Source organism: Grampus griseus (genome assembly GCF_964374135.1).
Source record: "Grampus griseus genome assembly, chromosome: 8".
Taxonomy (NCBI): Eukaryota; Metazoa; Chordata; class Mammalia; order Artiodactyla; family Delphinidae; genus Grampus; species Grampus griseus.
Window position 1 is genome coordinate 30905596 of NC_139002.1, and position 27330 is coordinate 30932925.

The 27330-nt window shown below is 40.4% G+C and overlaps 1 protein-coding gene across 1 annotated transcript in view; it reads left to right on the plus strand.

Moving 5' to 3' along the window:
- Positions 1-1979: 1979 nt before the first annotated feature.
- MMP20 (matrix metallopeptidase 20) overlaps positions 1980-27330 on the plus strand; it is a gene marked incomplete at both ends in the record, with an annotated part of 50474 nt that continues 25123 nt past the window's right edge. Inside the window, 6 exons of the mRNA XM_082660800.1 lie at positions 1980-2105; positions 8404-8651; positions 12288-12436; positions 14592-14717; positions 15514-15675; positions 17972-18113. Coding sequence (XP_082516926.1) covers positions 1980-2105; positions 8404-8651; positions 12288-12436; positions 14592-14717; positions 15514-15675; positions 17972-18113 — 953 coding nt within the window. The remainder of the gene's footprint in view (positions 2106-8403; positions 8652-12287; positions 12437-14591; positions 14718-15513; positions 15676-17971; positions 18114-27330) is intronic.

A 27330-nucleotide genomic window follows, 5' to 3' on the forward strand; every position in this document is an offset into this window, starting at 1 on the left:
GTAGATGGCAAGGGCAATACTGAATACTTTCTGTGACCAGGATGTTCTTGGCACTTTGTATATATTTTCGTTTCATCCCATACTTCATAATCCTGTTTGCTCATCTACTCCAGTGGTTTTCCAACTTTAGCATGCATCAGAATGACCTGGAAGTCTTGTTTAAATGCATCTGCTGGGCCCCATTCCCACAGTTTCTGATCCAGTAAGTCTGGGTGGGGCCTGAGAATTTGTATTTCCAACAGGTTCCCCGGTAATAGTAATGCTGCTAGTCCAGGAACTACACTTTGAGAATCATTGAGTCATCCACTCATCCATTCAAAAAACATTAATTAAAAGCCTACCTGGTGGGACTTCCCTGGTGGTGCAGTGGTTAAGAATCTGCTTGCCAATGCAGGGGACATGGGTTCGAGCCCCCGTCCGGGAAGATCCCACATGCCACGGAGGGTCCCACATGCCGCAGAGCACTTAAGCCCGTGCGCCACAACTACTGAGCCTGCGCTGTAGAGCCCGCGAGGCATAACTACTGAGCCCACATGCCACAACTACTGAAGCCCGCACACCTAGAGCCCATACTCTGCAACGAGAAGCCGCTGCAATGAGAAGCCTGCACACCACGACGAAGAGTAGCCCCTGATCGCCGCAACTAGAGAAAGCCCACACATAGCAACGAAGACCCAACGCAGCCATAAATAAATTAATTAAATAAATTTCAAAAATTAAAAAAAAACTCCAGAGTGAAATAATTTAAGAACAATTAATTCATTTTAAAAAAAAGCCTACCTGGTGCCTGGTAATAAAGTAAAAAGATAAATTGAACATTATTCTGTAAGAGCTGACGTCTACTGAGCACTCTGCTGAGGGCTTTGTTATGACCTGATTTATTCCTTTATGACAATTCTTCAAAGTAGGTACCTTTTTCCCTATTTTTCAGGCAAAATTACCACAGCTGAAAGAGATTAAGTAAACTGCTCAGTCATATGGACAAGTGTCAGAACTAAGACTTGAACCCAGGTCTACTGGATGCAAGTGACACCCACAGACACCATGTCACATGCTATGCTACCTCTGTAACATGAGGGGCTTACACACAGTATTACTGTCAGTCTTTTGCAGATTAAAAAAAAAAATGATGTTCAGAGAGGTTACATAACTTGCCCAAAGTCACCCAGCTAGGAAGTATCTTAAACAAAATTTAATCTCAGTTTGTCTGATGCCAAAGTACTTTTTCCACCATACAACACCATTTCTCCATGCTATCTCTAAATCAGGATCCATCCAAATCAGAGCCAGGAACAAGAGTATGACTCCAGTTAACCAGAGTGCACAGAGAATGGGGAATTGACGGTTTCGGTTAATGAAGAACATCTCTCTTATGTTAACTTATTCAAAAGCTTTCTAACAATTACCAGTGCACCTTCCACCCTAAGTCAGCATGGTATAAGGTAATGCTTCCTTGATGATTCAGGATCTTACGTGTCCCAGAACCATCATTATAAACAGCATTTGTTTCTGAGAAATGTCCAAGTGGATACAGAAGAAGGTGAATGGGGTAGATGTGTGGGGAGCCCAGAGGTAGAAGTCAAGTTAAAGTATATTCTACTCATTTACCTTCTCTGCCAGCAGAATGGAAAAGCCCCAAACTGAGACTCATCAAATGTTTCAGTTGATGTGGGTTCAAATTAATCACGTTTACTCCAATTCATGTAAGTAGCTGAAAACTGCATTAAAAGTGACTGTTTTTCTCGTTTTGCCACTTGGTAAATTGCAAAGAGTGAAGGTTCCCTGACTCCTGTGTACTGCTGTGTTACCCCGTCATCAGCGGAGAAAGGAGCTGTATAATTACCTTTTGAGACATGAATCATCCTTGCTCTGAGGGCCCAGACCTGTTTGACTCTATAAAAGCAGCTCAAGGTCGAAGTGCAAACGTGCACTGTCTGCCATCCCCCAGGCTGCTATAATTACCAAGCCACCAGGAGGAGATGAAGGTGCTCCCTGCATCTGGCCTTGCTGTCCTCCTCGTCACGGCTCTGAAGTTTTCCACTGCAGCCCCCTCCCTATTTGCAGCCACCCCCAGGACCTCAAGGAACAGCTACCACCTCGCACAGGTTTGTGAATCTTTGCACAATTCCCTCTTCCCCCTCCTGCCCCAGAAAACCTAAAGGGGATAATGAGAAAATAAGGAAAATCTGTTATGGCTTTGAAATCATCTTCTAAGTCCACTAAAGTCTAATGGATATGATCCCCTGTACAGCTAAGGCTGGTGTCTGGTACACACTGAGTGCCTGTGTTGCATGATTGCATAAATAAATGAATGAATGTCTATTCGGGTATCTTGCTGCACACAGAATTTGAGGCGGCTAGCAAAAATACATGCATTACAAAAAAAGACAAAAGAAGTATTTGAGGAGCAACGTAGGAGGAAAAATAAGGGCAGAAAAATAAAAATCAAAGTGTAAGATTTGCACAGTAGAGGTGGGTCGGAAACTTAGTGCTAAGATTCCTAACAGTCGCAACAGAAAGATTTCCTGTGTTCACTTTTTAGAAAAATGGCTCTTGTACTCAGGGCAAACTTGATCAAAATTTGAAGTAAACCGGGCTTCCCTGGTGGCGCAGTGGTTGGGAGTCCACCTGCCGATGCAGGGGACACGGGTTCGTGCCCCAGTCCAGGAAGATCCCACATGCCGCGGAGCGGCTAGGCCCGTGAGCCATGGCCACTGAGCCTGCGCGTCCGCAACAGGAGAGGCCACAACAGTGAGTAGGCCCATGTACCACAAAAAAAAAAAAAAATTGAAGTGAACCAAGTTTTTGCTGGGTGGCTACCTGCTTCTCATGTGAGGGTCTCTCCTCTCTAAAGCATATTCACCAAGTACCTTATTTACTTACAATTTCTGTACCTTCCCCTCCTTTAAAATCTCTCCTGACTGTCGGAGAGGATCTGATAAAATAATACATATCAGAATTTCTTCAAAGACTAAGTGTGACTCAAAGTGATTCAATGTATATTTGCTTCCAAGTGTTTTGTTTTTAACATTTAAAGAGAAGTGGCGAACTTTACCTTAAGAAAAAGTCTTCAATGAAGGAATTTCCAACATTCATGAAAGATGTGTAAGTGAGATGTTTTTGCACCAGGGCCTTTGTTTCAAGTGTCTGTCAAAATGATAGCGCATCTGTGATTGCCAACCCTGCCTCAGGGTTGCTTTCCTACCTGCCAGGCTACAACTGGGTACACATTGCAGAGCTGATTGTCACCTGTACACACCGGCGTGTCCCTACTGACTGTTTACACCACTCTTCCATTCTAATTGGTCCATCCCCCTGCCCCACCAGTCGTTAAACATTTTGAACATCAGCCCTGCATGTAAACAGCACAGTGGATGCCGAGCACAGACCTGTTGAATTGAACCTCCTTTGACTTGAGCCCACTTTCAGACGAACTAAATTCCAAATAACATATCTCACAATACTGGGGGTCTATTTCAAATTGTATTTTGCTGGTGGCACCAAGCTTTGAATCCCTTCTCCCCAAATGTAATCTTCCATCACCCAGCCTCATGCCACCCTGATTCAGAAACTAGAGGCTTTGGGACCTCCAGAAGGAGGGTCATGCTGAGGCCATGGCAGCAAGCTGGAATGATCAGGGCAAACCTCTCAAGTGGATCCCAGTGCCTAGAAAGAATTACTGTCCCATCTTATAGTTTATAGAAATATTTAACAACTTAGGCAGCCTTACAATACAACAAATGAAATGACATGAAAATAGGCTTATTTCATTAAAATAGCTTAAGTTCATTCATTCAGCAATTATTTATTGAAAGTTTACTGTATGCTATGTGCCAGGACCTGTTCTAAGCACTGGACAAACATCAGTGAACAAAACAAGTCAAGTCCCTGTTCTTATGGCGCTGGCATGGGGATGATGGAGGAGTGGGAAGATGCTGGGAGGAGACAAACAAGTCAGTCAATAAGTCCCCAAGTGATATTAAAAAATAAATTAGGATGATAGTGAGTTACTGGGACCCTGGGGGGCATTTTCACTTGAGTAGTCCAGGAAGGATTCTCTGAGGAAGTGATATTTGAGATAAAGAGCTACGTGAACCTGAACTTCACAGTCGTGTGAAGATCTGGAGACAGAGCAGTCCAGGCAGAGAAAAGAGCGAGTGCAGCAGCCGGGGACTGAAAGAGCTTGGATTGGAGCATCGGGCTAGCATGGCAAGAAGATACTGGCTGAGTCCCAGAGTCAGGCCAGACCAGCATACACCTGGGGCCTGGGGGTCCAGGTCAGGTTAAGCCCCTTCTACACTGTTCTCTTCTTTCTAGATCGCTCACTAAGAGATAACAAATGGTTTCCTGTGCCTGGAAACTCGAGGCAGGAAACGTTTCCAAATACTATTCGCTTCTTCCTAAACCCATGAACACGATAATCTATGCTTGAAAAGATAAACAGGTTTTTAGTTGATTTAATGCCCACTTGTATCTTTTAAATTCTGATTGGCTAATTATCATAAAGGCTTGGAAAATGATGACATACTTAGTCTCATAATCCAGAGTTTTATTCTACTTTTTGTTTGTTTTTTTTAAAAATAATAATATCAATACAACATTTAATACAGGCTGTTAATTGTTCTTAAAATAATATAAGCTTTTATAATCACATTATTATGAGCTTATAATTAAAGAAAATAAACAAAAAACCTTCCAAATACAAACTGTTAAATTCAGGTACTTTTACTACCATTTTACTTTCTGTGCATAAAGATATTTTTTAATTGTCATTATACTCAAAATTTGGTTCCTACCTTTCTTATTATTATAACACAATAAAATTTTGATTTTATACTATGTTCATAAAGATCATGTTATAAAGTTACAAATATTTCAGAATATAAGTGAGTTATAATTTATTTAGCCATTTCCTTTGTTGGATACATGGAATATTTCCATATGAATAATGTTTCTATGAACATTTTTGTACATCAGCCTAACCTAAAGGATTATTTTTTTCAGGATAGATTTCCAGAAGTGTAATTAATGAGTAAAAAGGTATATACATTTTAAAGTCTTTTGATACATTTCAAAGTATTTTCACACTAAGGATCTCACTGGATCCTCATACTGGTATGGGTAGGATAGACACCAGCCCCATGTTATAGACGAGAAACCTGACACCAAAAGGAATTGCCCAAGATTTTTAGAACCTAGGATTTGTCACACAACAAAAAGTTCCCACAGTTCCATTCCTGTGGCTTAGCCAAAACAGAAAGAAATATTGAAGAACCATATCTTGAACTTCACCTTGTCCTGAAGCACACTTAAATCTGAACTTTAAGCTCTTCACTCTCAGGAAGGACACTAGGAAAGTGCACTGAAAGAAGAGTTGGGAGGGGGACCTGGGCCACTAGCTTCTGGGACTGCCCTCGAGGCCTCTGCTATTCTTATCTGTCAAATATTGTTGGAGACACGGAGAGGGGACCACCATATTGCCAACCCTAGACTCCTGTGGTTTCAACAGTGGGGGAGTACGGAGGGTGGTGAGGCACGTAGGACAATTCTGGTGAGTCCTGAAATCTTTGACCCAGGCCCACAATTAGGTGTTGAGCCAACAGCACACAAGTGTTAGAATAGAACACAAACACAGTTCTAAGTGGGCATCTTTGTGCCTAAATGAACATTTTGACTCTGAAAAGTATGCTAAAACCTCATCAATAACTTTGGCAAGAAAGTGTACAGAATAATTTGGGCTCTCTGTACTTCAGAGAGCTTGATAATTCTTCAAAGAAGCATATTTTCTATATTTTATCTAAAGAAAAATAGCTCAAATGGTAACTGAACATCTACTCTGCACCTAGAACTGGGTCAGGCCAGGGCCATATCTGTGAAGGCATCGCGATCCCCAGCCTGAGAAACCAGAGGTGAGAGTGATGAGAAGCTGGTAGACTATGGTACAAGGTGGCAGGTGTTCACTAGTCTAAGAACCACATTCCGTGGGAGCACCCAGTAGGGAGCAACTCACCTGTGTCACTGCAGTAACCAATCCTTGTGGTCTCTTTAAGTAGAAATAGTTTTTGATTTTATCTTTACTTCATTAAAGATAGTTTTAATCCTATTTACTATGACTTGCCTTAAACCTTTTGAGTTGCAGGTCTAGCATCTTAAGCATATTTTGAAATATATATATATAAAACATATATAACTAAAAATGAATTATTCTCAATTCCATCACTAAAATATAACCACTGTTAATCCCTTAGTCTACATTTTTCAAAACCCTTTCTATGACTCAGTGCTGGGACTAACATGAAGGAGTGACACAAACTTGGACCCTGTCTTTATTTAAAATGTTGATATTTTGTCCATCATAGATTTTACGCATTAATTTTTATTTTTTCCAAAAATATTTCATTAAACATTATTTTTCTTGATCATTGAGTATTTGGCAAACCCCCACCCACTTCCTCATCCTAGTCCTAGTTTAGGACTATATATCTGTGTGTATTAATATGCACAGACTTCTGTTTACAAAGGTGGCTTGTACCATAATAATAGTTGTAAACCTCTTTTCACTTAATATATCAGAAGCATCTTCTTATATGACCATATTTCATAAAACCAAAATTAGAATTTAGAGTGTAAGTGTAACACATAACCTAACAAGGGAATAAAATATTTGAAATCAAAACGGCCTCAGAAAATATGGAGCATTTGGCTTTCCGCACAGAGCTCACCTCTGAAGAGAGTAATTCAGACTTACCATGAGCATCGTGTTATCACAGCATCAGCTTGAGCAAACAGAATGGCTCAGAGAATCAACGTCATCCTGCCAAAAAGATCAGGAACATAAAATGTTGATTTAAAATGGCCTAACCAGACATGGAAATGAAAGCAAATAGTTACACCTTTGTTTCAGGGCACCTGCCCTGAAACAAAGAGCAGGGCTTTGTTTCAGGGCTCCATCGCCCTTTTCCTCCTCTTGGGTTCTCATCTCAGTAAGATTTTTACAAAGAACGACCACCAGGGAAGTGAGCTCCTCTCATAAACAGGGCAAGGAGTAAGGATTGGTTGACCCCACAGTAAGGACACAGAACACCTTGTCCAAACAAGTGAGCGAGTCTTACTCCTTTTCTTTTTTTCCTTAACAATTACAGTTCATGTTCATAGCAGAAAACTTTGGGATATAGGAAAGGATAAAGAATAAATTGTCACCCATAATTTTAAAACCCAGAGATAAACAAGATTAATATTCAGACTTATTTCCTTCCATTATTTATGTTACTTATGTTTATTATAAATTATATATATGTTAATTATCAATGTCTTGATTAATGTCTTAATTTTAAGTGTTAATATAGATGCTAACATTATTATATTAATATACAGATATAATAAACATGAATATAATCTATTTACATTATACGATTTTATGAAATTATGTATAAATATTTTACTTCTACCTTTCTCAGTATATTGCCATTATATTGACTTCATTACTCCATGCCATTAAGTATTTTTCAAAAATATATAAATAATATTATTTATATACAACAAATAAGTACCTTATAATAATATGCAAATATAAAATTTTATATTTAATAAAATATAGATATAAAGATTTAGCTGCTTTTTGTTTTCCTGAAATAAGTTGGGTGGGTGAAATTCCTGGGCCAACAGCAGGCTCTGACCCTGCATTTTCACGACCCTGTCTCACTCACTTCACCCAAGAAGTCATACAGAGTGTTTTGAGTGGTACATTAGGGTTTTAAGCCTTTAAGCGCAAGTAAAAGCCTTATAATTTATGGCTAATTTCATTTGCTTCAAGGGGCAAAGAGCCAGTCCTAGGAAACATGCCCCTTGGAAACAATTTGCACCCCATGTATTGAACACACCTGAATTAATTAAAAGTCTCAGCTGGGAAACAGATTGACCTGCTGCCTTTGTATAAGATGAGAGGATGCAATATAAAGCCGCAGAGAGTTAAGAACATACTGATCTTGCATAATGTATAATGAAAATACGACACAAATAACTGCTTACTAGAAAAATAGGAGAGTCTTTGTTTTACAAATTGGTAAAGACCTCAATGACAAATAAATGGTCCGTGGGGAAAATGTTCACATTATTCTCCTTCCATTATTTTTTTCTCTTCAAACAACTATTCATTGTAGAAAAAGTATAAAAGGCACGCACATAAAGAAATCTAAAATCCCACCGCCCAAAGACAATTGTTGTTAATAACTTGGCATATATCTGTCTAAGCTTCATCTATGCAAATATATCTAATTTTTTCAAAAGTGGGAATATGCTCTGCACACTATCTTTAGCATATCAAGAATACCTTCCCTTTCTTACCTGAGCATAAGTGTTGTCCAGAGATTGTGCTGTGGATGTCAGCCTGCCTCTCCATTTCAGGCATACCTTGACAAATATTACACAAAGAAAGGAGGGCACCAGATTGGTGAGATGATTGCAAGAGGAGGCAATTCCATGGTTAAAAACATTAAGGAGCTGCAGGCTTTCTTCGGCCTCCGAGTCACCGGGAAGTTAGACCGGGCCACCATGGATGTGATCAAGAGGCCTCGCTGTGGAGTTCCTGATGTGGCAAACTATCGCCTCTTCCCAGGTGAACCCAAATGGAAAAAAAATACTTTGACATACAGGTAATGAGATCGAGTCTTTCCAAATTCGGAGAGAAAGAGCCTTTCTCTCCTTCTTTCTTTTCATTTAAAAATATCTTCCTTCTGATGTATAAAAATCATGACTCGGGCTTCCCTGGTGGCGCAGTGGTTGAGAGTCCGCCTGCCGATGCAGGGGACGCAGGTTCGTGCCCCGGTCCGGGAGGATCCCGCATGCCGCGGAGCGGCTGCGCCCGTGGGCCGTGGCCGCTGAGCCTGCGCATCCGGAGTCTGTTGCTCCGCAGCGGAAGAGGCCACAGCGGTGAGAGGCCCGCGTACCGCAAAAAAAAAAAAAAAAAAAAAAAAATCATGACTCATCACAATCATAAGAGAGCATAAGAACTTTTTAGGTCTAATCTTTAGAAAATGACAGTGGAGAATTCACTAGAAAATATGATGTCAAGAGTATCATAATGGCTGGCCGTTTTAGGCATTACAATTTTATCAGAGACAACACATTTTTCTCTAAAGAAAAATAAACTAGTCTAGGATTAATAACCTGATGGTACCAACCAGTTTTCTTAAAACAATCTTTTAAATCAGAAGTAAATAAACTCACCTACTGATAAATTAGTTTTTTATTAATTCCAATAATAATTTATTGACAATTTATTAAATGTCTACCATAGGCATTCAGTATTGGAGATGTAAAGGTGAGTAGATCACCTTTCCTCTTCTTTGGGGGAGACACGCATACAAACAGTCGCAGCTCCGGGTGAGAAGTGTGAAACTACAGGTCTAAGCAGAGAACTGTGGCAGCACATGGAGGGAGCTACCAAGTCACCCAGGGACTGGCCAGTGACATCTGAACCTGACTTGTAGGCAAAGCGGGAGCCAGTCAGCCCCTAGCCCCAGGCTCTCCCATCTCCCACCTTACCCCCCTCCACCTCCACAGTTGAGCCTGGCCCCCACCTGGCCATCCTCTGGATTCCTCCTGTCCCAGGCGGAACAAGGATTCCGCATGATCCAAGAGGACTCATTCACCCAACCAGAATCTACACCCTCACTGTACTCTGGGTTTTCAGGCCAGAATTCCAGCCCCTCAGCCTGCATCCATTTGTGGGGCCAGTACAGGCCTCCTTCCCAGGTTGGTCCACCCTCCTCCATTGGACCGTCCATGGTGCTTCCTAATTATTATACTACATTTTACTATTATCTATATTCACGAGGTCATTTACATCTCTTATCTGTATGATGGAAATGATGTGCTGCTACTCATCTCCTCCCAACTTTACGTTCACTCATGGCAAGCTGGTTGTTGAAATTAGCCATAGTGAGGGTACTTACAGTATGGAAATCAGCAAACCCTACAGATGAGGAGTTTTGGTCATAGAACTGGTTGTTAAACTGTAGCAGCACACCAGTGATTCCCTGTGATCAAATGGGGGCTCAAACCCAATGAGAGATCAGATGATTCCTCTAGGCCACTTGTCAGTTGCTATGAGCCTAAGAGTCCATTAAGGTGGTGCTGAACACAATTATTAGCCTCTGCTCCAGCATAAGAATTCCACAAAAATCAAAGCATTTGGGGAAGAAACACCCTATAAAGAATTAAGCACCCAAAAGATTATGAGATGATTAAGGGCAAGACAGAAATATTTTATATAAACTCATGAAGTTTTTTCTGTCGTTTCTTAAAATAAACTGTATCATAGAATTTTAGTCAGTGATTATGCACAGCAAGGACAAGGGGAGAGATCAAGCTAATTTGGCACTTAAAGAAGTATAATATTCTTGTGATAATATTTTGGGCAGTCCCAAAAGCACCCTCCACACTGCCCATCCAGTTGCTCCCAAACAACTCTCCTTCTCCCCCGCCCCACCCAAAAAGGAACTAGAGACTATCTTAGTACTCTGTCTGTATAGCTACTGGATCTCAGAATAACTCCTTTTAACATAGCCCAAAGGACTGCAAAAGACAAAATATAGCATAGTGCTTGTGTGCACAGGCTTTGGAGTCTAAAGAACTGGGCTCAAGTCCTGACCAGTCATAAAACGTAGAGTGTTACTATAATCTGTGAAGGTTACTGTGAGCGTTAAATGTGTTCTAGGCACATTTAAAAGTGCCTAGAACAAGGTCCAGCACGTAGTGTGTATTCACAGAACATTAGCTGTCATCCCTGCTGCTGTGTCGGTCTCCAGACCCTGGGTCAGGACCTCTGTCCATGTGCTCTTCCTTTCTGGTGTCGTCCCTTCTCCATCTCTGTCTTCTCCAGCCCAACACACAGGCAGCTCTGTGGAAATGGATAGCTTGTCTATAATGTGAGCGAATTTCGAGATACCAACTACACAGAGCCATGATAAATCACAGTTTCATATTATGCAGTGGGCGTGGCATATTCTGAAAACACTAAATGGTCTCTTCAAGGGTTCTTCTGGTTTCCCCCCAGACACTCTACCTCCCTCCCCCAGTCCCTGGACTTAGAGATCTCCTTGATCCTTCTCTCTCCATTACTGAGGTTTAGCTATTTCCCATTACTGAGGTTTAGCTATTTCCCATCCTCTCTGTGGGACATGGTCCCTTCCTTTTGGACCCCCAGGATAACCACTGTTGGTTTCTGGCTGAGAATGCACCACCTGCAACAGAATAACCTAGACTACTTGTTAAATGCAGATTTCTGGATCATACATGTGTGTTTAACAAGTTTCCTAAGTAGTTATCACAAGTCCTAAACTTTGAGAACTACTGAGTAGGCCCTAAAAAACACTAGCTTTTATTCATTAGTTCATCCACTTAGCAAGTGTTTGCTAAGTGCCTACTATGTGCAAGGGCCTGGACTAGGAGCTGCAGAAAGAGAAAGTTGGCTAGGTGTCTGCTCTCAAGATTGACTCTCACAGAATTCACTTCTAACTCTGCACCCATGATTCCGTCTGAGCCCAAGGTTCTGGATGGCAGTTCCTTTCTCTCGCCCTTCTTTTACATGCTGCCAAGAGCCCCCAGCCCCTGGCCTCCAGCATGGCATGTCCTAGAAAAACACCAGCTGTCTCTGCCCACTGTTTGTCCAAAATGCTCTGTACTTTTCTGCCTTCTAATGTCATGGCCAGGCCAGGATTTAATGAAAGACTCAAGCCTTTTTCAGTTCAAGTGAGCATCATTGTGAGGAGCTAGCACTTCCCCTTTAAGATACATATTATTTTAAGAAAAAACATTCCCCCATGGCCCTGGGGAAATCCTGATGGTCTCTGAACAAGAATTTGAAAACCCTCAAAACTCTGTGTTTTTATTTTTTACAATTGAAAATTTTCAGTACCTTTTGGGGAAAGAGGTCCCTTCTCAGTTAAAACCACTTTAGGGAAAATGGAATTCCGGCTACTCTTAAAGTTACACAAGGTATTATTCTTTAAAGTTAGTGATATATAATAACAATGAAAGCCAAACTGTTTCAGCACCAGATTATCTCAACTCTTTCATTTCTCCCCTTCATTTTTCTTACTGTTTAACATGTTTCAGTAATTTAACAAATATGAAAGCAAAATAAGAATTATTATTTTGGAGAAAAAAATCTAAGTTGTAGATTTATGTTCAATATTTTTATTTTTAATACAACCTTGATGTAATTCTTGCTTTCTTCACTTAGGAGCACTTACTGAAAGCAAAACATGTTCCTTCTGTTTTCACAGAATATCCAAATACACACCTTCCATGACTTCTGCAGAAGTGGACAAAGCAGTGGAGATGGCCCTGCAGGCCTGGAGTAGTGCCGTCCCTCTGAGCTTTGTCAGAATAAACTCAGGAGAAGCAGATATTATGATATCTTTTGAAACTGGAGGTACTGTGGTGCTTCTTAGATTTTGTCTACTAATCAGAGGAGAAATGTTTCAACACTTTTCCTTCTACAGTATTTAATCCATGTGATCAGCACAATCCTCCTTCACACAGTTGTGAAGGGCAGAGGACAAGGTCATGGCAAAGTCACAATCTTCGTCTGGCCAGAATATAAAACCAGAGGAGTTCTCAGCATTTCTTGTCATCATTAGACTGAGCTGTAGAATGGACTCAGCATAATCAGCTTTCATAGTGGTATTGCCCCATCAGGGAAAAATGCTGTCAGATTTAACTTTCCCATTGGCTAGAAGATCATCTGACCTCATTCTATTCCCATGATGATACCCATCGCCATATACCCCCTCCCATATTAGCCAAGGATGTCCCACCTTGAATCCTCACTGAGGATTAATTTCACAGGAGCCCTGGCAGCTTTCCCGTGCAGCAATGTTTAGGAGAGTGACTGGCATTGCCGTCTTGTCCACACTTGCATACCATCTTTTGGAGATGCCAGGCCTGCCTCCAACCTGCCCACTTCTCCATCCCCCAACTCCCCGCAGCGAGGAGTGGAGCCCTTTTCAGAGAAGCATGTCTAGTAGTAGATGATGGAAAGGCCATGTAATTCCTTTCCCCTCTCAGTTTCCTCAGAGTCAAGGTGAGTATCACTGCCTCTTCCCCTTCACAGATAACATTTCTAAGTGTCCTATTTCAAGTCCTTATCTTAATTTTAATCTGATGTCACTGGGGAAATACATGCTTAGAAGCTGGGAGAGAGAAGATCAAGTAAGTCCTGAGTGTGACCCCTTGAGAGGTGGCCCTGGGTGTGGCCTGGTCCATGGCAGATCCTGTTCTCCCAGAGGACCAAGGCCACCCCCCAGTGAACTAGCAGGGCAGTGGGCTCAGGGCAGCTCTGGAGGTGATGGAGTTAACATCTGGCTGTCTCTTGATCTTCCAAGCTTGTGCTCTGTTCCCTAAAACAGAGTTAACTAGGGACTGTGCTGCCATTTAACCAGGCCTTCAGGGCATGTAATCTGATTAAACAACATTGCACTGAAACCTGGGAAATGGCACACCAGAATTTGTTTTGTTGGTTTTTAATAAAACAAGGTATCCTCACGAAAATCCTGAAAAACTGTGAAATGTAGTTTCTATAATATCTCTCGTTTTATTCTTCCTCCTTTTCTATTATATTTGTAATGAACTTTTAATTAAATGTAGATAATAATACAAAAGCATATTAAGCTTTGAAAGTTGTAATTTTATAAACACCTTTATTGCTTTCATGAGTTTTATGCATGAAAGTATATCAAAATTACAGAGAATTTTCTTCTTTTTTTGATGCTTCCTTAAATTATATTGTGCTCTAGAAACAGAAAGCACACACTTGTTCAATTTTCTATAATTGTCTTAGTCAAATCATATTTTTGTTTGGTTTTTTGTTTTTCTTATTAATTTTATTTTTTATTGAAGTATAGTTGATTTACAATGTTGTATTAGTTTTAGGTGTACAACAAAGTGATTCAGTTATATATATGTGTGTGTGTGTATATATATATATATATATATACATATATATATATATATATACATTCTTTTTCAGATTCTTTTCCCTTATAGGTTATTACAAAATATTGAGTATAGTTCCCTGTGCTATACAGTAGGTCCTTGTTGGTTATATTTTATATATAGTAGTGTGTATATTTAATCCCAAACTCCTAATTTATCCCTCCCCACCTAACCCCGAATCATACATTGAAAGCACTCTGCCAACGTGTTCACATTCCAGTCAGTGGACGAGGTTGCGATTGAATGACCATCCGCTCTTTCTCCTTTTGTAATCTGTGGCATGGTCATAGTCTACAGTATGCCTTGTGCCAATTAATAGACATTGCAACAAATACAATATCAAAAGAACATTTTTTATTTTTAATGCTTACTATCTTTAAAATACAAAATAACCCTTTTATTTTTTTAATGGATAGGTTACTCATTGGCATGTGAGCTTCTTCTTATAAAAAAATGAATATTGAAAAGTAAACCTATTTGTATGAGAAGTGTCAATGCTATTGAAAAAGTTTTCTGTTCACTGTGATATTAGGTACCCTTCAAAAATTGCTAGAAAGACTAAATCCTGTTGGTGTTTCTCCCCACTTGTTTAGATCACGGGGATTCCTATCCATTCGATGGGCCTCGGGGGACCCTAGCCCATGCATTTGCACCTGGAGGAGGCCTGGGAGGAGATACACATTTCGACAATGCTGAGAAGTGGACTATGGGAATGAATGGTATATATGCACAATTCACCATAACCTGGAAAATATTGTACCTTCTTCTGGGCCTCCATCATGAAACCTTGAGGTTCAACGTCCCAAGCCACCCTTTAACTAGGGGGGCTGGCTAGGAAAAACAAGTAAGCCAAAAATCCAAAAGGGAACACCGTAAGGGAAAAAGATCCACCCTCAAATGTGCTGTAGACTTTTCTGATCTCTGGTTCATAGTGTATAATCTCAAGAAGCAGCAATCCCCTACTCCACACACAGCTCAATTTTTCTTCAACTACATAATATTTTTTGATTCTTACTTGTACTTGGAAATAGGCTATATTCAGAAATGAACTGAGGGGAGTCAGTACTTTCCTGAGAAGTACGATGGGGATGGGTATAAAAGTTCTAGAACATCATGCATGTCATGTGGAAATCTTCAGTGTGAAACTTGTGTGGATAAAAGGGAGTAGGCAGGGAACTAGTAAGGCATCTGTGGCCTAAATCTAGGTATTATTGCCACTGTTAGATCTAAGGCCCTTCTTTATCAATCTACTGAGCACCATTGACAATGAACAAAATGAACTGATTTACATTTCCATCTTCTCCCACCCCCAAGCCCTTCCTAGCCAGGGTGGGGAAAACTGGACTAAAGTCAGCAAAGTTAAGTGCCAGGACAACCTACCAACCTTTGAATAACCCAGTTATGAAAAGAAAATGAATAAACTGTGATTTGGGCATAAATTCTCCTGTGAAGACAGGAAATGTTGAAAATAAAACCTTGTGCTGATGCTGTCTTTTTCTCTCTCATATTGTCTAGGTTTCAATTTATTCACCGTTGCTGCTCATGAATTTGGCCACGCACTGGGCCTGGCCCATTCCACAGACCCATCAGCACTGATGTACCCAACTTATAAGTATCAGCATCCCTATGGATTCCACCTTCCCAAGGATGATGTGAAAGGGATCCAGGCACTGTACGGTACAATCACTACGCTTTTTTTGACCACAAACCCTGAAAGTGACAGGCATTTGGTCTCCAACTTAAAGAAAGTATACTTTGTCAGAAGTTACCTACATAAGTGAAGATTAAGCTAGAAACTACAGCCCCAGCTATGCCCTCTTATGAAGAGCTTATTTACCAGATATGAGTATTGCTTTCTTTTGTAAGATGTACAATTAAATTTTACATCTTTCCTCCGGAGCATATTGGTCCCTTGATGGCCATAGAAAATACAATCATTTGTGTGTATTTTGAGTGTCGATCAGGAGTCAGACATTGGGAGAGGATGGATATTTTTTATAGTTCATATATATCACGCTTATCCATTTGCAGATAAGTGACCTTATCTTCCTAAAAATAGCAATGATAATGGTAATAACTGTACCATTCAGTCATATAGGCAATCTTCAGTTTGTAAATCATGCTCATATGAGTCATCTCCCTACCATCCTCAGGATCAGCCTGTGGGGTGTGAAATGTTTTCCTTATTCGATAGTTGAGAAAGCTGAGGCTCAAAGACAGTAACTATCCCAAAATATTCAAAATGATCTCAAGCGTTAACATTCTTTCAAAGGTAATAAAGGATTATTAGGAACTCTATATCCAATTTTGCTTAACAGAAAGAAAAATCTGTTAATCCATGAGATGAAATTTTGAAACGTCATTAGACCTTGACATTTTTTTGTGTTTGATGGATAAAAGCTGAAGAATCTAGGAAACTGACTTTTCCTTAAGCCTCAGAGCCTGGTTATTCAGGCTTTAGTTATAGGAGTTCCTCCTTTTCCTCTCAGCCTAGAAAAGGGTCTGTAGAGTCCAGCTCGCCCATGTTTCCTGCATGCCAGCCAACCCATCTGCTGCTTAGAAATGGGCACACAGATTTGGGCAGTCAGAAATGGGCACACAGAAATGGGCAGTCAGATTTTACCTGAGGCATAAAAGACAAATTTCATCCCCAAACGTGTTCGGCCAGCTGTATCCCTTCAGAGAGGGGTATATGGCAGTCCTGCTCCGGCCTTGATTGACAGGAAGAAAAAATACTGTGAATCTCTCCATATAACACATTTGGCCCTAGGACTCCAATGTGAAACACTTCCTGTGGCCACCAAGAAGAACCCACTCCAAATCCATGCCTGCCCTTTATGGGTCCTTGTGCACTAGAGAGTCACCACCATCTGATGGCCACTCTTACTCGGCCAGGAGCTGCAGCATATATTTTGATATGGCCATTTTTACACAGGTGAACAAAATGCAGAAACATGGTTTTATATTGCCAGGAAGCACACACATCAGCCACCCCTGACCACCTGAGCACCCTGATCTTTTGTAGAGTGCCTGGCAGCACACTTCTGATCTGACCAATTTCCAGTTTCTGATCTTTTCCCAAAGCTGCACCCCAGCTCAGATCTTCGCCCCATTGCTGACCCTTCTCCACCCTGATCTCACCCATCTCTCACTCTTAGTGGACCCTTCCCTGTGCCTCACTCCTTCCCTGATCCTCAGCTCTGGTCACAACAAGACTCCATCAAGCACAGAGATCTGCGAGGGGCAGTGGCTCAGGCAGCCCCAGCTCACTCTTCTGTAGCTGGCAGACAGTCCTCAGGAACAGAATGGGGGATGAAAACTCACCAGCACCTCTCCCAAAGGGCGGGTCCTACATTCCAAGAGGGTCCACCAGAAGATAACTTTAAATGGCAAACACTTCCAAGGTACTTCAGTGCCCCAAGAATTTGCTCAGTCTCTTCTGGGTGCCTAAGAAAAGGCTTGTGCACAGGGAAGGACACCCAGAAGTTGTTTGAAAACAATAAGAAAACACACAAGAAAGTTATAATCTTATTGAGAACAAGAGTACTTAATTATCAAAAAGAAAAAAAATCAGAGGCAATTTTCAAAATAGATTCCTAATTTGAAACACCCATAGCTATCAAAGAAATTATGCATAGTAATGAAATTAATAGTTACCATTTTTGGAACTTTTATTATATGCCCAGCACTCCACTAAGTGCTTTTTAGGCATTATTTAATTCTCACAAAAACCTTCTGAGGTAGGTACCATTATTGCCCCATTTTACTATGAGGAAACGGAGGCTTAGAGAGGTTCACCTGTATCACACAAGTCAGCAACTAATGAAGCCGGGATTCAAACCCAGGTCTGCCTGTCATCGACAGCCATGCTCTTTATTACCTTGTCATATACAGTGAAAGCAGGTCCCTGGAGCAGAAGTGCACAGACTCTACATTCCTGGTACCATTTTGACCAAGTTGCTTTGAATCCTAGGACCTCGGAAGACATTCCCAGGGAAGCCCGCTGTGCCCCACAGCCCCCCTCATAATCCTTCTATCCCCGACCTCTGTGACTCCAGCTCAGCCTTTGATGCTGTGACAATGCTGGGAAAGGAGCTCCTGTTCTTCAGGGACCGGTAAGCATTAAGACATGCCACCAACTCTTATCAGAACTCAGCTCCGTATCCAGACACACGTCACTCTAGAGGACCTTGTTGCTGCCATGGGTGGCAATCATGCAGAAGTGCTGTCCTGTGTGGCATCTGGATGGGAGGCAGGAGTCTTTGGGGAGATATGGAACTGCCAAAACCCAAAGAGCACCTACTGTGCTCTTGCCACTGTACTGTTTTTGGTATGAGTACAGTGTTTCTTCTAACCTTTTTCACTGTGAAGCAGAGTTAGAATCCCAAATTTACAGATGAAGACAGAAGCTCAGGAGAACATGTAACTTCACAAAGTAACACAGTTGTATTAAGTGGCTGAGTTATGACACCAGCCCAGATTTATCTGATGTCTGTTTTGCTCACCACTGTATCCCTAGTGAGAGCACATAGTATATTCTCAATAAATATTTGTTAATGGGGGTTGGATAGATGGAAAGATGGACAGAGAGGTTGTTGCAAGAATGGATGGATTCATGGATGGATGGATGGATAGTCAGGTGGATAGATAGATGGGTGGATGGTTCTAAAGTTAGTATTCTTCCTAAACGCTTCTTTCTCAAGGCCTCCTGACTTTTCAACTATCAGCTGTCAGAAAGCACAGAGAAGGAGGCAATATTGGTGGGTGTTTAGTTACAGCTTTAGTTACTCAAGAATACCCTGAGGTTTGAGTTTCTATTACTGTTGTTTTAGGAATGTTTCTTTTGGGTTTACTAATAGAAGTTTCAGTAGTTCTGTGAGTTGTAAAGAATGATGAGATAGCATTGGTATTTAACTTTAATAGCATAGGAGATTGAGTAATTTACGACACTAGAGATCCTGGGTTTTTAGTGAAGATACTATAGGAGCTGTAGGAGTAGCTATAGTATCAGATACAGCTATGATTAGTGGTGGTAGGTGGTTGATCTTTATTTTTTAGTATTTTTATTGTTATGGAGATTATTCATCAAAAGAAAATAAGTATGGGGCTTCCCTGGTGGCGCAGTGGTTGAGAATCTGCCTGCCAATGCAGGGGACACGGGTTCGAGCCCTGGTCTGGGAAGATCCCACATGCCAGGGAGCAACTGGGCCCGTGAGCCACAATTACTGAGTCTGTGTGTCTGGAGCCTGTACTCCACAACAAGAGAGACCGCGATAGTGAGAGGCCCATGCACCGCAATTAAGAGTGGCCCCCACTTGCCACAACTAGAGAAAGCCCTAGCACAGAAACGAAGACCCAACACAGCCATAAATAAATAAATAAATAAATAATTTTTTTAAAAAAGTAAAATAAGTAAGTTTAACATTAGTGTAATAAGGAAAAAGAGGAAAATTAAACATTTTTGGTTTGAAATTGATGTAGAAATTTTTTTTTTAATATTTATTTATTTGGTTGTGCCGGGTCTCAGTTACGGCAGGTGGGCTCCTTAGTTGAAGCTTGCCAGCTCCTTGTTGTGGCATGCAAGCTCTTAGCTGCGGCCTGCATACAGGATCTAATTCCCTGACCAGGAATCGAATCCAGACCCCTGCATTGGGAGCACGGAATCTTAACCACTGCACCACCAGGGAAGTCCCAATGTGGAAGTTTTTATCTGAAGATAAGAAGTAGTTTCTGGAATAAAGTTTTCTATCAAAATTAAACGTAATATTAATGATGCTAACTTTTTGGCTTGCTGAAATGTTGATGAATGGTGACAGACAGTGAGTAATAATCGGAAAAACCCTGAAGAGGTTGGAAAATTTATACAGGTGCAAAGGGGAATTAAATTTTAGGTTTTGTGTTACAAAGTTAAGTTCAAGTGCTAGAATAAAACCTGAAACAGCTACAGGGAGAGCTGCTCATTTTAGGTCGTAGGGCATAGTTGTTGGGGTAATCTTGTTGGAAGTAAAAAATCTAGTGAAAATGCTTCTGATTGAAAGGTGTTTAATAGAATCGATTAGGAGAGGATTATTTTCATTCATTAGAATTAGTGTTGAAAAATGAGGTTGTGCTAGACAGGTGAAGAAAATAATTTGAACACTATAGGCAGCTGCTAGGGAAGTAGCAACAAGAGTAAATAATAGGGCTCAGGCATTGGTGTACAGTGTGTTAGCAGTTTGATAATTAAGGCTTTGGAGTAAAAGCCTGTAAGGGAAGGCCTACCTGTGAGCTCTAGGCTTCTGATAATAAGTGAGGTTGAAGTAAAGGGTAAAGCTCTAAATAAGCTGCCTATTTTTCAGGTGTCTCTTTCATTAAGTTACAAATAATAGACCCAGAGCATATAAATAACATGGAATTTAAAAATACACGTGTGCAGATGTGAAGGGTGCTAAGTATGGTTGGGTAATACCAATGGTAACTATTAGGCCTAACTGGCTTGAAGTAGAGAAGACAACAGTCTGCTTGATGTCATTTTGCTGTGAATAGTTAGTGTGGTGATAGCACCTAGACAGAGTGTCAGTGTTTTGAATAGTTTTATTATTTTCTATCAATGGTAAAACAAATTAGTAAAAAGACACCTGTTTCAACTCTTGTGTTTGAATGATGCTGAGGCTGTTGCTGGGCTTCCTGTGGCTGAGGGAAGTCGTGGGTGAGGCCAAGCTGGAAGCCCCTTACTAGAAGCAGATAATGACCAAGGTTAAACATGAAGATGTGTTGGAAATCTCATGAGTTTAAATTAAATTGTTCCTTGTTTCCTCGTTCTGTGGCTTCTCAGGGAGCATAATTACTTCTCTCCTTGGACAGCAAGAGAAACATCCCAACTCTCACCTCCACTCCTCCCCTTACTGGGGACTGAATTCAACCACATCAGAATAAGCAGAGGTGGCTCAGGCCTATGCATGTGTGACATTATTTTTATTCTTTTTTCTTCATTGGAAAAGTGGTCGTTGAGCTCATACAGAGTGTTAAAAACTGTTGTAGGGACTGAAGCTATAAAGATGGATCAATAGTCCCCTTGCTTTTGTACACTTCAGGGTTAGATGAGGGAGAGGGACATTCAAAAAGCACTGCCATCTGTGTGCTCATGTGCACATTTAGACAGAGAGAAAACGTCCTGGTGTCTCTTTTTATAAGAGCACTAATCCCATCAACCCCACCCTCATGACTTCATCAAACCCTAATTACCTCCCACTGGTCCCATCCAAATACCATCACACCATCACATTGGGGGTTGGGATGAATTACGGGAAGACACAAACATTCAGCTCATAACACAGAGTAATCACATTGTTAAATATGTTATTGGATGTCCATCCAGACTTTTTCTCTGGGTAGAGATTTATTGTAAATATGGGAGGGAGACAGGGATGTCCACAAAAGTGGGATTTTGTAATGTGCTGGATGTGCTGATTTGTACATTTTTTCACTCAATTATCTCTCATGTTTCCATGTCAATGAATTTTAATTTTCATCTTTATTTTATGTATGTATATATTATCCTAATATACAGATCTGTCCTAACTTATTTAACCAATCCCAAATTAATGAACATCTGGATTGTTTCTGATTTTTAAAAATTAGGAACAGCTTCAATAATGAATGGGCATCGGATTTTCAAAGGCAAATGAGAGGAAAGCCCAGGAACTCAGGCCTTAGACTTAGGCTAAGTTGGTTTAAATCTGGCCATGCTTCTTTCTGATCAGGTGACACTGGGCAACTAATGTGCCAGACACGCAGTAAGCATTCAGTAAAAGGCAGTTACTATATTTAGGAGTGGAAATCAAAAAACATGTACAACAGATTAGGGATTAGAAACAACCTGAGGTATTTTTAATTATTATCTTTTTTATTAAGACTTATTGATTATTTACTTTATTTTTATTGTTTATAACCAAAAAGTAAACCAAAGGGGAATCAGTAAACGTTGACCCAGGAGTGATAGGCAAGGCACAGAGCAGGAATCCTGGACACCGTGCAAGATGACATCAGCTTCATCTGAGGGATAACCTTGTCAGACTCTGCTGCCCATACAAGTGCATGTAGCACTTGTGCCCCAGTGCAGCACACAGCTTACTCTTTTGGTAATATCAATGTTTGTGATAGAGGCAAAGGAGACAGTGCAGTCAAAGGTATTATGCCCTTTCATGCAATTATAATTGTTTTCTTAAAAAAGCAAAAGAAAATTTTTTTAACCTTCTGTTTATCAAACTGTGAGCATTCAAAAATTGCCATGACTAAGTGAAGATAATACATCCTTTGACTAAATCTTGACTGTAAATACTGAGGGTGGTAACAGAATAGAAAGGGAGGCATAGATATAAGGGACATTTAGAAAGGAGTGGTTAGGGAAGGGATTAAAGAAAGCGAACTTGTATCTGCTCAGCCATCACCTTGTCATCTTCTCCCATTTCTGATCTGATGAGCTATTGCGGTAGGGCAGGTAATACCAAAGGTCTAGGAGGAGCTAGAAGGAGCCAGCAGTGGTACCCTTTCAACACTGGAATTGCCACTGACCCAACTTGGGACTTGGAACCTCTATTTCTCCTCTTTAAAATGAGGTGTTGTCTGATATTCATAGCGACTTCAGTGTGTCCAGTACTTACTGTGCTAAGCTCTTTGTTATCAACTCCTTACAACACCCCTGTAAGGTATGGATTATTATTCCTTTTTTATTAGACATAGAAAAGATAACTGGTTCAAGCTCACACCCACACCCACACTGTCCTCTGCTAGAGCCCATGCTCCTAACCTCCCTGCCTAACCACCTCCTAAGGTGCTGTCCAGAGCTAGAATCCCATGGCTCTGATCTCCTACCAGCTGTCACCAAAAGTCCCCAAGTGCTTGCTAAGCCTGGACAAAGAACAAAGAATTCTTTCAAGCCACAGCCATCATGGCAACCTGGGGGCCATGATGAAAGAGTTCCCAGTCTGTTCTCTCCCACCTGCCAGCCTGGAATTCCCCATCACCAACAATAACCTGTTGATGAGACATTTCAGGCTGTGGATGTAGTAACCACACAGTTTGTTTCCAAAGCAAGATGGAATGCAGTGTCTTTTAAAGTCACTGTGAGATTGTTGCAGTGTATAAATGTACATTGGTACATTCAAATGTTCTGTTTGAAGAGAAATAAACTTCAGCTATAATAAGTTGAAAGTCATAAGTATATATTACTTTCATATATATATAAATATATGTATATATTTAATTCATATAGATTTCTCTTTATAATAGATGACAAAATATTAAAGTTATCCCAGATTTCCTCGAGGTGACTGGAACTCCAGTCATACCCAAATGATATTTGCATCTCTCTGATTATTCTCGGTTTTACATGATATAATTTAACGATAAAATCAAGAATATCACAATCAGCTATAGACCTTAGAAGAATAATAGCATTTTACATATGGAATAAGCATAAAGGTTGATCATGTCCTAATCCTTCATTTTGGAGATAAGAAAGCTAGGCCCAGGTCTCTCAGCCCAGCAGACCCTCCACTGCAACCCGGGTCTGCTGACTCATGATGCTGAGTCTATCTTATCACTCACATAGATAACGTCTGACTGTGTAATGGAACTATGAAGAGAACTCTGAATTTTGACTTGAATGAATGAATGCTCTTTGACTGGAATGCATTTGGAGTGAGTAGGAAAAGCACTTTGGGGCGGCTCCTGTTCTCCTGGGCCCTTGGCCTGTGGGTTGGGTAAAGAGCCACAATCTTTACCCAACCTTCAGGGTAAAGAAGGAGGAGGTTCTAGACTATCCAGGTTTCCCAAAAATGTTTGCTAGGCTTCTCCACATTCTGTTTTATTCTCAAAATAGGATTCTTTATTTAAAAACATCTGTCAATCACTAATTGTCACATTTGAAAGACGTTATGTACACTAGATTCGAATGGAAAGAAACATATGGTTAAGAGTCATGCAAGTAGGGATTGAAGAGAAGGGCGAATGTAAGAGGCATCCTGAAGGAGTCACCAGCAGGACTCGGACACTGATTTGGTGAGAACAATGGAAAAGGAAGCAGCATGGCCCACATAGATAGGAAAATCCAAAAGACTTATGGGACAAATGAAGAAAAACTCAATTTTAGATGTGTCGAATTTAAGGTGATGACAATTCTAGTGGGGTTTTATAGAAATAAGCCAGTGCTCGGGGAGAGATCACAGTTGGAGGCTTCATAGGTTATAGAATCTCCCACATGGAGGAGGCACTGAAAGATTTGAAAATAAACTCTAATAATTATAATAACAATGATCATTTACAATGTGCTGTGTGTTCTGCTAAGCATTTAATAGACATCTGCTCATTTAATCCACACTGTTCTTTTTCCCAGCTAGAATTTTTAACCTAGGTCTACTTGACTTCAGAGGCAGAATCCCTATAATGGAGCCCCAGATAAACCAGGGAAAAGAGAATTATCTTTTCTATAAGTGATCAATAGTGGACAATGCTGAGGTCACCAGCCTGAGGACTGAAGAACAGGACTGACTGGCCAGGATGATGAAGAGATGTAGTTTTAGTGGCATAGTAAGGAATGAACCCAGATCCCGAGGAGTGAAAAGGCAAATGGTGTGGAGCAAAGGGTAATGGTAGATGTAGGTCATTCATTTGAGAATCTTGTTAATAACAAAGAGTTAAGATAATAGCTGGAAGAGGCAGCAGGGTCAAATGAGGATTTTTTTCAAGATGAGAAATACCTGGGCACATTTGAAAACATGAAAAGGAGCCAATGAAGAAAAAGAAATGCAAAGCACTTTGGGAAGGAGGGACAATAAAATCAGTAACCTCTGCTATTAGATGGCACCATTGGAACCTAGCATTTCCCAGGGTTCCGTGGGCTTGAGGAAAGCTTGCACAGCTAAAGAGGAAGTCTTCCTCCTTCAGTCTCCCTGGGGATCTTTCTTTTCTGGCTATAAGGTTGCATCACTGAAAGTCAACACAGGCATTGTATTTACTTAGACTGATTCTCTGTTATGTACTACAAATTCAGACAAAGAGGCAGAAGGTGTACTAAGATTGCTGATTCACTGCCATTTCTTCTGAACACCCTCCTTCTGACTAAGGACGAGGTTCTTTACATCTTCACAGGTTACGGCTTATAAATATGGATCTCTGTAGGCTCCTCAGATGGGTATAAACACTTAATTTAAGGACACTGTGCACAGCTTTGGCTATTTTAACCACTGTCTACATGTGGGTTTTTAATTTTATAAGCTCTGTTTCTCGTGGGTTCAGTGAGATGGATGATTCATGTCTGATTTTTGGCCTCTGAAACATCCTCATATAAACAGCCCTGGTTAGTGAGCTCCCCTCAAATGAATGGCTTCTTGGCCAATGATGTGACTGTCTGTACTTCAAATTTTCCAGTGACAAAATTTTATATCAGCGAGACAAATTTAGAAGGAAACTTATCTCTACTGATAAACTCTAAGTTTTACATAATTAAAAAATTTGTAGAGTAAAAACATGTCTCTTTAAAGTATTTACAAATAATTGTAAGAGTAGTCCAGAGTTTATAAAATGCTTTAATATGCATTGTCTCAATTGATCCTTTGAAATATTAGCACAGGTTTATTATTATTATCATTCTTATTTGACAGAAAGAAACTGACTCCCAGAAAAATTAAGTAACCCATACAAGGTCACACATCCAATAATAAAACAAGGTCTCCAGCACCCCTTTCTTCTTTCACTGAACTACAGTGTCCAGTCTCAGGGGAGAGAAGCATCAGTTCAACTGAGAGCATCAAAATGATAAAAAGAAGAAAGACACCTATTCCCCTGAAACTAGGGAACAGAGTGACAGAGAAGAAGAGAGTCAAGGAGAGTAAGGGGTGAAGACAGTAGAAAATGAAAGCACCCATCAGCTCCTGCTGGATTACCTTGACAGTCAGCAAAGAAGAGGTGAATGTCTCTCCTGAAAATGAAAGACTGAGGGGATCGGTTTAGGCAAATGGGGAGTGAAAACAGTGGGGTAAAACAAAAAAAGAAAAGTTCAACAAATATGAATCAAGTCCCAGATGTGCCAGGCACTTGCTAAGCCTGAGAATACATAGATGAATCATACATGACCTTGCTCCAAGGAGCTCACAGGACTGGCAAAGAGGTTCAAGAATGTTACCAGTGACTTCATCTCAAACTTGATGATTTAATTGCTGTTCTTTAGTAAAAGAGAATGAAAATTTCAGAGAATATGAAAACTGATCATTAGATGAGTTCCACACAACCCTCTGACACCCATTTATCTAGCCAACAGATATTTATTGAGCCCTGACTATCTGCCAGGCACAGCAGTGGCTCCTGGCTACACAAAGATAAACAGTGCAGTTAAATATTTATCAGCAGGTCTATAATATCAATAAACTCCATTGTTTTGCCCTCCTTATCAAAGAGCAGGTTACAGACTGTTGATATGATCTGTTTATTTTCATTACCAGTTCCAATACATCCTGCAGCTGTTTTTTTTATAATTGATGTATAGTTGATTTACAACGTGTGTTAGTTTCAGGTGTACAGCAAAGTGATCCAGTTATACACACATGTATATCTATTCTTTTTCAGATTCTTTTCTGTTATAGGTTATTACAAAAATTTGAGTATAGCTCCCTGTGCTATACAGTAGGTCCATGTTGGTTATCTGTTTTATATATAGTAGTGTGTATATGTTAATCTAAAACTCTTAATTTATGCCTCCTCACTTTCCCCTTTGATAACCATAAGTTCGTTTTCTGTGTCTGTGGGTTTATTTCTATTTTGTATATAAGTTCATTTGTATCATTTTTTAGATTCCACATATAAATGATATCATATGATATTTGTCTTTATCCATCTGGCTTACTTCACTTAGTGTGATAATCTCTGGGTTCATCCATGTAGCTGCAAATGGCATTATTTCATTCTTTTTTATGGCTGGGTAATATTCCATTGTGTATATATACAACATCTTCTTTATCCTTTCATCTGTCCATGGACATTTACACTGCTTCAGTGTCTTGCCTATTGAAAATAGTGCTGCAATGAACACTGGGGTGCATGTATCATTTCAAATCATGGATTTCTCCAGATATATACCCAGGATTGGGATTGCAGGATCACACGTAGCTCTATTTTTAGTATTTTAAGGAACCTCCATACTATTCTCCATAGTGGCTGTACCAGTTTATATTCCTACCAGCAGAGTAGGAGAGTTCCTTTTCTCAAAACCTTCTCCAGCATTTATTATTTGTAGACTTGTTGATGATGGCCATTCTGACCAGTGTGAGGTGATACCACATTGTAGTTTTGATTTAC